The 13,319-nt window shown below is 41.7% G+C and overlaps 1 protein-coding gene across 3 annotated transcripts in view; it reads left to right on the forward strand.

Annotated features, from left to right (window-relative positions):
* INSC (INSC spindle orientation adaptor protein) overlaps nt 1–13,319 on the forward strand; it is a 132,005-nt gene that overhangs the window by 50,468 nt on the left and 68,218 nt on the right. For all 3 annotated transcript variants that reach the window (XM_063608096.1, XM_063608095.1, XM_063608094.1), the window contains exon 3: nt 12,924–13,269. In XM_063608096.1, coding sequence (XP_063464166.1) covers nt 12,924–13,269 — 346 coding nt within the window. The remainder of the gene's footprint in view (nt 1–12,923; nt 13,270–13,319) is intronic.

Genomic DNA, 13,319 nt, shown 5'->3' on the forward strand with positions numbered 1-13,319 from the left:
GTTCTATGAGAGGGCAGTCCAGTAAGAGGGACTGGACTTCTTGAAAAGAAGAGATGTTAGGTCTATTAGAGTCACCGGGTCACAAACTGAACCTATCATTGTGTCTTCCAAATTTATTTCTCCTATCCATTCAGCTGCTCAAGTAAAAAATCTGGTTGCCATCTCTTCACTCTCTCTCATTCATCATCTATATGAATCAGTGTCCAAGTCTTACTGATTAATTATTCTTCTTAATTATTCTTGAAGGATTTTTGCCCAACATCACTCTGTCATCAGAGCTGAGAGTTTCTACTCACCTTACACTTGAAAGTCATTTTGAATGAATATAAAATCACTGGCTCACACTTTATTTCCTTGAGTATTTTAAATATGTAACTCTACTTTTTCTGGTATAAAGTATTGCTCTCAGAATCTGATGATAGTGGAATTTTCTGTCTCTTATGGGTAACATGCCACTTAGTTTTAAATACACAAACAATTTCTTCCCTCCCTACCTCCCTGCCTTCCTTCTCATTCTTTTCCCTTGCGCAATAATCTTACTATCTTACTAGAGTATGTCTTGCATGTTTGCTTTTATGTATGTAGTATATTCTTTCAATGTGTAGCTTTAAGTCCCCTCCCCCACCTGAAAGTTTTCTGATTTATAGTTTTAGTATTTACCCTGTTTCTGTGCTTTGAATTCCTTCCTTAGGAACTTACATTGTGTGTTTGTTGGATCTTCTTACCTAACTTTAATATTTGTTGTTTTCTCTCAAATTCTTTTTATTTTACTTATTTATTTATTTTTTTGAGATGGAGTCTTGCTCTGTCGCCCAGGCTGAAGTGAGTGCAGTGGTGCGATCTTGGCTCACTGCAACCTCCGCTTCCTGGGTTCAAGCGATTCCCCTGCCTCAGCTTCCTGAGTAGCTGGGACTACAGGTACCTGCCACCACGCTCAACTAATTTTCTGTATTTTAGTAGAGACAAGGTTTCACCATATTAGCCAGGATGGTCTCGATCTCCTGACCTCATGATTCACCTCAGCCTCCCAGAGTGCTGGGATTATAGGTGTGAGCCACCGTATCTGGCCTCCTTTAATCTCTTTCTTCATTTTTTATTTTCAAAGTTTTCTTAATTTTTGCATTTGATTTTTAAAGGCATTATCTTATGTGTTTCTTCTTGTTTAGCCTTTGTTTCTAAAATGACTTTCCCCTCTTTATTTCTAATTCCTTCCTGAGTTGGGACATTTCCTTTCTGATAATTTATGCTTCTTGTTCCTGTTTTTTATAATTTCCTTAAAATTTTAAGCTTATTTTGTTATAGTTTTATCTGTTTTAAGAGTACATTTTTTCTGGCATTTTCTCATTGTAGAGATATTATTCTGCTCTTTATTCTCTTTTTAAAATAACTATATATGGGATGAGACTACAATAACTTTCTGTTGCTCACTTTTAAGTGAAATTAGTTTTCATGAACCTTTAGAAGAAGGCAGGGTTCAGGAAACCTATTCTAACTTTATAGAACTCCACCTTCTTTTGTTTTAGTATAGGGTCCAAAAATATGATGACCTGCTCTCTGAGTGTTCCTAGCTCTGCTTTCTTCCCTCACATTTATCTGAACATCTCGTTCCTGTGCCTCTGTTGTCCCCGTCCCACTGAATTTGGATTCCACTCCCAGGAGTTTCTCCTTAATGTGGTGCTTTGTTGTGGTAGAGATTCCTGGTGGGTCAGTTTTGAGAGTTCATAAAACACCCTATACTCAGCTATATTGGAAAGGCAAATCTCCTTCTAGTTTCAGCTACTGTTCTCAAATTCCCATGCTATGCTTTCCAGTAAATACCCAGAGGCTATTTTGGGTTCTCCTTTCTCATGTTCTTCAGATGCCACCTTATTGCGTCTTTCTTCTTCGTCTCATAAGATAATATGATATGGTTTGGCTGTGTCCCCACCCAAATCTCATCTTGAATTGTGGCTCCCATAATTCCCATGTGTTGTGGGAGGGACCAGGTGGGAGGTAATTGAATCATGGGGGTGGTTTCCCCCATACTGTTCTCACGGTAGTGAATAAGTCTCATGAGATCTGATGATTTTATAATGCCTGCCACCAGTTAAGATGTGCCTTTCGCCTTCTGCTATGATTGTGAGGGCTCCCTGTCCATGTGGAACTGTAAGTCCTTTAAATCTCTTTTTCTTTATAAATTACCCAGGCTCGGATATGTCTGTATCAGCAGCATGAAAATGGTCTAATACATGATACCGAGCAGGTCTTACAGCTGTTGGTGGTTTGTCCCCACTTGCTGGTATTTCGAAGTTTGTGGGGATAACTTATCATCTAGTTTCATTATAAATATCATCCATGGGGCAGGGGTTGTCATATAGTTACTCTGTCAGTTTTCATGTGGGGGTTTGAAGAGATTGGAAAAATATGCGCCACCACTGCCATCTTTCCAGAATTTTCTTCATGTTTTTGACTTTTAAGTAAAAAAGGTTTGATGATACACAGGCTTTATTAGAACTTCTCTAATAGAGACTAACACTCAGAGTATTACCCATCAGGCATTATATATTATGTGTATATACACATAATATATATAATCACTTAATAATCACCAAAAGCCCAGAAGTTAGTTATTATTATCTTTCACCATTTGCTAGTGAGGAAACTGAAGCACTGAGTGGTTATATAACTTGTCCAAAGTTACGTAGCTAGCCAGTGGCAGAGCTGGAATTTGAATCCAGGTAACCCAGCTATAGAGTTTCTGCTCTGGTGGGAGCAGTGGTAACCGACAGGAGTCTTCACCATGCCTAGAAGACCCAGTGGCATGCCTGGTGGTGGTACCCTGGTACCTAAGAGAGGTAGCAGTAAGAGAAGAAGTGATGAATGTAACAGTCTGAGATGTCCTGTGGAGTCCAGAGAGCATGACATTCACTGGAAGGAATGGCAGCCATGCTGGGTGGACATGGCAGGGCATGGCAGCTAGGGTCATGCCCAGTGTAAGGCTGCTAAGGAAGAAAGGGTGTCAGAATCATTCAGTTCCACCTTGTAGTTGCTGAACCAGTCTTTTGGGGGGTGGTGGGGGAACATATGTTAGATGAACTCTGGGGACTCTTAGATGCACTTGAGCGAGCCTCATGACCCATCATGTTGGGATGAGAGTGAAGTTGGGCTATCTTTCTTATGTCTGTCTCTTCTGCTCGACTATGTAAGCTTCCTGGGGGCAGGGATCACCAGAACAAGGCCTGGAACATTGTCAGTGTCAATAGTGTTTCATTGAATTAAGTTGACCAGGGATTGCCTGAGAGATACTGCTTAATGTTTTAAACCTTGTTGAACTGGTTGAGAATATTCTGTGTTTGTTCCTGGTGTCATGTGGGGACAGACACTTCTCAAGGGCTTGAGAATATATACCCACAACTCACCAGAGCACTGTTTGCCTTTACATTCAGGCCAGGCTCTGAGAATTGGGGCAATGGTTTCTAAGGGTCTAAGCTCTACCCAACCAGAGCATTGCTTAGTGGAAGACAGGAACATTTGCAAAAATGCCTCGTATGAGAAGTTTCTCTGGTTCTAATGACATCAGCTTCAAGTATTTCAAAATCTTTATTATCATACTTTTTGTGGGATCTAGTTACTTGCCCAACACTTAAACTTTTACCACAGGGCTGGGAACTCACCGATATTTTGTCTGACATCCTAGCCAAAGACAAAATCCATACCTCCTAAAATTAATTCTAGAGCAGAGGATAGGGTGGGTTTGGGAGGTTCCTATGTGCCAGTCCAGGAAACTCTTGCCTGTCTTGTGTAACTCCTTGCAAGTTTGGAAAATATTTTTTTCAAATAAGCTGGCTTGGCAAGGCATACAATGCATGTCTCCCAGGCAGTCTTAGGCTTATTTGATTCGATTACATATTTATTGATACCTACTGTGTGTCAGGCCTTGTGCTGAGATGAATCAAACAATGACTGCTTTTGAGGATATCTCAAAGTCTGGTGGAGGAGAGACACAGATGGGAAGATGAATAGTGTGGTCAGTAACACAGTCTCTGGAGCCAGGCTGCCTGCATGGAGTTCTGGCTCTCTCAAGTCATGTGGCCTTTCTACACCTCTATATTTTCACCTGTAACATGGAGTGAATAAGAGAGTAAACCAAGTAAGGTTGTCGTGAGAATAAAATAATGCATGATAAGTGCACAGCTCTCGAGGCACTGTAAAGGTTCAATAAAAGTTATTATTACTGGTGGATTTTTTTTATTTTTTATTTCACTGTGACTTCAGAACTGCTTTTTGTCTAATTCTGTCTATTTTTTTTTTAGCTAAACACAAAAATATTATTAACACAGTAGTTTAGTTTAAATGTGAGCAGCTTGGGTGCAAAGCATTCTGGGAGAAGTCAGGCTGGGTGGGGGTTCTCAAGCAGCCAACCCATTTTTTCCTTCAGCTGCTAATAGGCCAGAGCCTCCGAATGTCTTCCCTGCCCTGGACATAAGCGGCATGCACCTGCTTGATGGGCCTGGGGATTGGTCACTGAGTAGAGGTAGGCGGAGGCAGGGATTCCCGCACTTACTAATTTGTTCTATGTTTTCTTCTCAGTATGTCTGGTTGCTGCTTGGGGAGAAAGAGTTGCTGCTGTTTAAACAATCTCTATAAATAACAGTTATTTTAAACTCTTCTTTTAAGAGAAAGGGTCTCACTTTGTCACCCAGACTGTAGTGCAGTGGCACCATAATAGCTCACTGCAGCCTTGACCTCCTGGGCTCAAGTGATCCTCCTGCCTCAGCCTCTTGAGTATCCTGAGTAGCTGGGACCACAGGGAAGAGCCACCATGCTCGGCTAATTAATAATAATAATAATAATTATTATTATTGTAGAGATGGGGGTATCGCTATGTTGCTCAGGTTGGCCTCAAACTCCTAGTTTCAAGGGATCCTCCCACCTCCACCTCCCAAAGTGTTGGGATTACAGGCATGAGACATCACACCTGGCTTAAGCTCATTCTTAAAGTAAACCAGATTCTGCTTTTCCCCACTGGCACCTTGTCTGTCCTCATTTCTAGGACTGTTACCATGAAAGGCAACTCCTGCAGCTGGACAGCTCTGTGTGGCTTTGGCCTGAAAGCAGCAATTATATCTTGGCAGCTCATGATTCTTGCCCACCCTCCTCTCCCGAACTGTAGGCAGGGTCAAGGGCTCACAGTTTCCCTTCATCTTCCTTTGCCCATAGCAGCCCCAAGTTGTTGCTTGGGCAAATGGTCCTCCCCATCTGCCTATGTTAAGGCTGCCTCATCCCTCTCTCTGCTCATCTACTTTATTATTTTATTTTATTTTAAGTGCTGGGATACACATGCAGGATGTGCAGGTTTGTTATATAGGTAAAATTGTGGCATGGTGGTTTGCTGCAACTATCAACACATTACCTATGTGTTAAGCCCCACATGTATTAGCTATTTATCTTGATGCTCTCCCTCCCCCCACCCCACTGACAGGCCCTAGTGTGTATTGTTTCCCTCTCTGTGTCCATGTGTTCTCATTGTTCAGCTCCCACTTATAAGTGAGAACATGCAGTGTTTGGTTTTCTGTTCCTGTGTTAGTTTGCTGAAGATAATGGCTTCCATATCCATCCATGTCCCTGCAAAGGACATGATCTTAGCATGGTGCTCAATGCATGGGATATGCTCAATAAATTTCAGTCATTATTATATTTCTAGTTATTGTGACACGTGTGAAGGTGTTTTATATGGGGAAGAGCAGCACAGAGAACTAACATTTTTGAGTGTCCCCTTTTGTGCCATGCAGTGTGCTAGGCCCTACACATTCATCACTTAATTTAATTCTTCCATCAACCCTGTGTGGAAACCTCTATTATTATCTATTTTGTGGATGAAGAAATTGAGGCTCAAATTGGTAAGAAGTTTACTCAAAACACAAACTTATGTTGTTAAAAGTCAGGATACTGGTTATCCTGGTTGGGGAGTGACTAGAAGGGGCTCAAGGGAGAGTTCTGGGACAATGGTAATAGTTAGGTTTCTTTATCTGGTTGCTGAATTCATGGATGTGTTGACCTTATGAAAATGTATTGAACTGTAGCTCAATATTATGATGTGTTCACTTCTATGTACATATGTTATATTTCAATACAAATTTCAGAAAATGGAAAAAAGAAGCAGCAGCTTGCCTAAGGTCACACAGATTGTGAGAAGCAGAGCTATCTCTTCCTACCCTTATGCCAGTGTGCAGGCCTTGTTTGCTTGTGTCTGGATACATCCCCCTTATGCTCAAACTCGTAGACAATAGATTACTCAGTCCCAAGGAAGCTGTGGCTCAAGGCCTGTCTGTTAAGGTGGTTAAGGAAGGAGCAGGGTCATTATGAGCCATCATGAGGGGCCTCAGAGGGAGGGTTCCCTGACGTAGCTAGGCATTGAAGGCACAGGTCCACGAGGCTCACCTGTGATTCATCTGTAGGACAGATGATGGGGGCCCGACTGGAAGACAAAGCTACTGGGAGTAGCCATGTTCCTTTCCCATGAGAGAACAACTTCCACCCATAGCCTGACTGGCGACCGCTTTTCTTTCCACTTCCCAGTTCTTTGAGGAAGGCTCTGTTCCTGGCTCTTTAGCCAGGTTTCACCTGTCATCCTGGAGCTTGGACTCTCAAGGTGTTCCCTGCATGAGGCTCATGATATAAAACCAGAGAGACAGCTAGTCTGGGCTCACAGTTTTTTTTGTTGTTGTTGTTTGTTTGTTTGTTTGTTTGTTTTAGATGGAGTCTCACTCTGTCACCCAGGCTGGAGTGTAGTGGTATGATCTCTGCTCACTGCAACCTCTGCCTCCCAGGTTCAAGTGATTCTCCTGCCTCAACCTCCCGAGTAGCTGGGATTACAGGCGTGTGTCACCACACCCAGCTATTTTTTTTTTTTTGTACTTTTAGTAGAGACAGGTTTCACCATGTTGGCTAGGCTGGTCTCAAATAGTTATAGATTTACAGAAAGTTACAAAGGTAGTACAGAGTGTTCCCATATACTCCACACCCAGTTTCCCTGATTGCTGACATCTTATATTACCATGGCACATTTGTCACAACTAAGGGACCAGCATTGGTCCATTACTATAAACTAAACTCTAGACATTGCAGTTGTCCCTTGGCATCCATGAGGGATTGGTTCCAGGACTTCCCACTGTTACGAAAATGCGTGAATCCTCCAGTCCCTGATATAAAATTGCTTAATACTTGCATATAAGCTACACACATCCTCTTGTATACTTTAAATCATCTCTAGATTACTTATACCTAATACAATGTAAATGCTATGTAAATAGTTGTTATACTGTGTTTTTTATGTGTGACATTTTTATTATCATTTTGTTATTTTTTGTTTTTTTGAATAATTTCAATCTGCAGTTGGTTGAATCCGTATATGCAAAATCTGTGGATATGGAAAGCTGACTGTATTCAGATTTCACTAGTTTTTTTTTTCATGAATGTCCTTTCTCTGTTTCAGGATTCCACCCAGGATATCATATTACACTTAGTCCTCATGTCTCCTTAGTCACCTCTGTTCTATGACAGTTTTTCAGTCTGCCTTTGTTTATGATGACTTTGACCACTTTGAGGAGTATTGGTCAGGTGTTTTGTAGAATGTCCCTTAGTTTGGGTTTGTCTGACGCTTCCCTCATCATGAGACTGAGGCTACGTGTCCTGGGGGAAGAATGCTACAAGATGAAGTGCACTTCTTATCATATCCTTTCAGGGGTACATGCTAGCAACATGCCTTATCCTTGGTGAGGTTAAACTTGATCACTTGGTTAAAATAGCGACTCCCAGGTTTCTCCACTGTAAAGTTTCTTTATTTCTCCCTTTTCTGTACTCTTTTCTTTGGAAATGATTCACTAAGTGTACCCACGCTCAAGCTCCTCCACCCCCAGTTTTTAATCATCCAGTTTATATGAGGTAAGTCCTGTAAACACATATACAGTCATCTATTTGCACAAATAGAGATATACAGACACACAGACAGATACAGGCATCCAGATAATATAGACAGGCACCCAGATGGATTAATATCCACAAACACAGACACTGGTAGGCACAAACACGCAGGGCTTGAAGAAATCAATAGTTCTGTCACTCCAGTTCTCCTACTAGCAGAGTGCTGAATCGATTAGGAGTTTAATTACAGCTTCTAAAATCTCACTTTCTTTTTAATTCTTACATAGCTTTAAAAACAATAACTAAGTATATACCTCGTGTGTGCATTGGGGTGGAGGGCTTGACAAAAATGTGAGTTGTGGATCTGAGCAGGCCTCCCATGGCCTTGTTCTCCTTTCCTACCTCTACCATGGCTTTGGGGTTGGGTTGGTTCTTTCCCTTCCAGGCCAGAGGTAAGGGGTGTGAGTGCCTCCATTCAGAGGATGCCAGAGCTCTTCCTTGGGGAGCAGTCCCAGCACACAGGTTTCCTTTGAGCCAGGTGGTGTTCCCAGGTGCTGTAATTTGGCTGTTTTCCAGTCCTAGCCATCCCTACCTCCCCTGCCCTGCCCACCCTCCAGTATCTTCTCAGGGCTCTCAATGTGAATGGCCAGCCCCTAATCTGGCACCGAAGGCTTCTCACAAGCAGGGCCTTGGTGTACCTTTCTGGCTTTCCTTATCATGGTTCCCTCTCTTCCAGAATGTACAACTCTAGAACAGGGGACTTACTTATTGTCCCTTTGACTGCCTCACCCTGGAATATACTCTCACTGTCTTGACAAGTCCAAACCCTACCCAGGATATGACCACCTCCTCCAGGCACCTGCCCCTGATCTCCAACGGAAAGGGGGAGTTCTCTTCTTGGAATTCCCAGCAGACCCTTACTCTAAGAAGAACACCAACTCAACTATGTTTAGTTATTTGTGCACTTGTGTCTTAGAAAATGTTCTTTTGGTTACAAGCAATAGAAATTAACTCTTGGACTTGTCTCCCCACTCCCCAAGTGATCCTGGAGGTTCTCATGGAACAACTGAAGTTGCCATTGTTAACATGTCCCATGTACAATAATCCCTGTCTGTATGACCCTTGGTTCTACGTGTCACAATTTGGGGCAAGGAATTGGATTAGTGCAGTTTAGTTCAGAAGCCCACCGCTGGATCAAGCACCAATTGTTTCCAGGGGCATTTTAACACAGACTAGACATGGCCACAGATGGCCAGGGGATCACCCCTGTGTTTGGGAGGAGGGGCCTTTAGCAAAGAAGAGGGAAAAGCTGCAGCCTGGGTAGCCATCCCAAGAGGTAGCTAATGAAACTTCTCTTTATGATTGACAGAAGAGACAGAAAAAGATGCTGGAAAGATAATGTAACAGATGTCCACTACAAAGTGCTTATGCAGTGAATGAGTCAGTGTGCAAGTGACTTGTTCATTTGTTGCCTCTTAAAAGCCCCTAGGTCAGTTTTCCTCCCATTTCTATGTCTTTAGAACACAATAATCACAGTTTTTCCATCTTTAATAACTCCTTTTCCATCATGTCAATCTCGGGGCACTCTCTGTGTAGCCTGTGTGATGGAGGCGTATGAAGTCTCTGCATAGGTACAGACCTATGGCAATAAATGCCTCACACTTGGCCAGTCAACAATGGGCATACATTTTCTGAATAACTGATATATGTCAGACACTGGCAATAAGCCAGGCACAAGAGACTGTTCCTCACAGGACTTGGGGAGTTCAGGCACACACACCAATTGCAGTAGAATGTTATTAGTGCCCCACTGAAGGATGCAGAGGCCCTGAGGGGGAACTCATGAGCTCTGGCTGTAGTTTTTTAGAGGAGGTAATATAAGAGTCAGGTCTTGCAGGGTGAGTAGAAACTTGCCAGGTAGAGAAGAAGAAAAGAGGTTTCTAATCTGAGGGAGAACTTCATGTTCAAGGCTGCAGAGGATTGTGAAAGAGAGTGGTATGTTCAGGAAATGGGGAGGTTGAATTTATCTGAGGTGTAGAGTGTGTTTGTGGCAGGGGCGCTAGGCGTTGGGGAAGATGGACAAGGGAGATGTGTGAGAAGGGAGGCTGGGGCCATATCACGGAAGCTCTCTCAGCCTCAGGAGTTTTGACTTATCCAGGGAACGGTGGTATGGGGGGCGCAACTGAAGGATTTAAGCAGGGGAGAAACATATTTTAATATCTATGTAGAAAGCCCTAATACATTCTTGGGGGAATGTGAAGCATTGGGGTTTTTGAAAGTCAGTGTGGCAACATCTATTGAATTACAATTCAGAACATATGAATGAGAGTGTTGAATGTTGCATTGTTTATAGAGGTCAGGAGCTGAACAAAAAGTGAATGCCCAGGAATGGGAAAATGGCTTAATAAGTTGTGGAATATACACAATATGGAATAGTGTTCAAACATTGGAAAGAGTGCTTTAGGATTCTGCTGGATGACTTGAAAGATTTCAAAGTTAAGTAAGAAAATCAAAATGCAGCAAGATGTGTATATACTATGGTCATGTTTACAAAAAAAGCAATAGGTCAGAAAACCTTATAAATGTATATATACTTAGATAAAAGTCTGTGTAAGAATGCATGAGTATGGAGAAAAATATAAAATGATACTTACTAGGTTAAAGTTAGTTGGCTGAGATTGGAAGGGGTGGGCAAATATAAGGGAATGATAATAAGATGCAGAAGATTAGAAGTTGTGTGCAATCAAACAGTACATGAGATGTGATTCTACTTAATATAAAATTAAATATGATTTCATAAGGATATATGGGCAGTAGCGTGCTGTGATTTTTGGATTTAATGGGTTTCTCTCTCTGTGTGTCTGTATACATATATGTATGTGTTTACATACATATGCATGTATATATATACATGTTCACATACATATGCATGTATATGTATATGTTCAAATTCTTTACAAAATGTAATAGCTATTTCCATGAAGGGAGGCAGAGACAGAGAAATCATTGGTTATTTTTTAAAAATAATTTAAAAAGCAATTTCCTAAAAGAAATCATATGTTCAATTTCATAATTAAACATAAGATGTGTGGTTAAAAATTACATTTAAAAGCCTATAGTCAAATGGTTACATATTTCAGAAAGTCTTGCTCCTTCTCATTAAATAACTGTAAACATGAAGACATGATTTTTTAACCTCGATAACTGGAGTCTGCCTTATAATTTCAACCCTACTTGGTACCTTTGCTTCACCAGGCTGGCCTCATTGGTGCCTTTTATTTGCTATACTGACTCAGAATAAAAGCCAAATCTCCACCTTGTCCAACACAGCCCCATAGGATCTACTCCCCTCACCCCCACCTCATTGCTCTCAACTCATCTTCCACCCTGGCTGACTCTTCCCATGCTACTCTGGCCTCCTTGCTATTCCTCGCACATCTCAGGACACTGCTGCCCCCAGAGCCTTTGCACTTGCTGATCTCTCTCCTTGGAGCAATTTGCCCTCAGATAGCCACATGGCATCCTTCCTCGTGTGCTTCAAGTCTTTGCTCAAGTGTCTCTTTCTCAATGAGTCTCCTCTGATCCTCTTATTTTAAATTGTGAGGTCTACTCCCCCACCCACCCCTAGCACTCTCTAGTCTTCTTTTCTGTTCTCTTTTCCTTCCTAGCATTTGCTACTTGCAACATATTACATACATTGCTCATTTATTTTGAAAATTGACTGTTCTCTCACTTGAATGTAACATTGGCTAGAGAAGTGATTATTTGCTTGCTGCTACAGTCTAGGTCTTAGAACAATACTTGACATGTTGTAGGTACTGATATTTGTAGATGAGTGAATGAGCTGGTGGCAGGTGAAGAATGTTTGAGGCAGGTAAGATCAGCGGCAGAAAGACTAATCAGAATACTGTTACAAGCCAAAGACAAAGGAACTTGCACTCAGCCTTAGTCATTAGCTATGCATGTCTTCTGTTGTGAAATGATAGTGAAATTTGTTATTGTCTTTTTAGTTTAGTTTTGTTTTCAAGCTTTACTTTTAATTGACACATAACAATTGTCTTTTAACTTCTCATTAGTTTATCTTGATTCTTTAGGCAGATCAAAAGCTTTTCGAGAGTGGAGGCTTAACATCTTTATATCTGCTTTTCCTACAGTGCCTGGCACTTATATGAAATATAAGGGACTCAACAAATGTACAATGCTTTATCAACGATCTGATATTACTGACTTGACTCAGTGAATTTTAGAGTGCATTTTATTTGATTAAGATCTTAGGAACTAATCTATGTTCTCATGCTGTTGTACTAAATAAAGTTAATTTTGTTCCATTACAAAAGTAATATACATGCTCACTATAGAAAATTTGGAAACTAGAGAAAAGCTGAAAAAAATGAAAAAGACTTTAGTTATATTACTCCTTAAGAGCCTTTAGCATTGTAATGTGTTTCCTTTAAATATTTTTCCTAGATGGAGCTTTCTAACATTATTGTAATAATTGTGTGTTTACATTTCCATTTTTGCATATTAGCACACACATTTTTCTTAGCTATAAACTTTTGGAAAGCATCATTTTAAATAATTGCATACTACATAATCATAGCTATACCATAGCTCACTTAGTGTAACCATTATTTGATATTTAGGCTATTTCCATTAACTTTTTTTTAAAGAGATGGGATCTTGCTATGTTGCCCAGGCTGGTCTTGAACTCCTGGCCTCAAGCAATATTCCTGCCTCACCCTTCCATTTCCCCCTTATTGTAAAGATCATTGGCTACTCTGTCAGACATAATTACCTGTTGCTTGTTAGTCTGGTCATCTGCCCATAAAACTTTATGCTTCAGACTTGTTATCTGTAAGATGAAGAGAATGAGAAATGACTGAGAATATCAAGGTGCATGAATGGGAGAAACACTGCTAAGCATATAATAGGTGCTTAGTAAATATCAGATGGCCTAGAATTGAGACCTTTGGAAATCATGGGGTGTTGATAATTATCGTGGTGCTGTTTCCTGGTTGCAGGCTACACCTGATGCAGGTGGACTCAGTCCAGCGCTGGATGGAAGATCTGAAGCTCATGACCGAGTGCGAGTGCATGTGTGTCCTGCAGGCCAAGCCCATCAGCCTGGAAGAGGATGCACAGGGTGACCTCATCCTGGCAGGTGGCCCTGGCCCTGGAGACCCCCTGCAGCTGCTGCTCAAACGGGGTTGGGTCATTAGCACAGAGCTGCGCAGGATCGGGCAGAAGCTGGCCCAGGACCGCTGGGCACGGGTGCACAGCATGAGCGTGCGTCTGACCTGCCACGCCCGCTCCATGGTCAGCGAGTACAGTGCTGTCAGCAGGAACTCCTCGAAGGAAATGGGCCAGGTAAGCTGCCCTGGGATAGAAGTGGGCGGGAACTGGAAGTCAGGATGCTT

This window comes from Pan paniscus, chromosome 9 (assembly GCF_029289425.2).
Source record: "Pan paniscus chromosome 9, NHGRI_mPanPan1-v2.0_pri, whole genome shotgun sequence".
Lineage (NCBI taxonomy): Eukaryota > Metazoa > Chordata > Mammalia > Primates > Hominidae > Pan > Pan paniscus.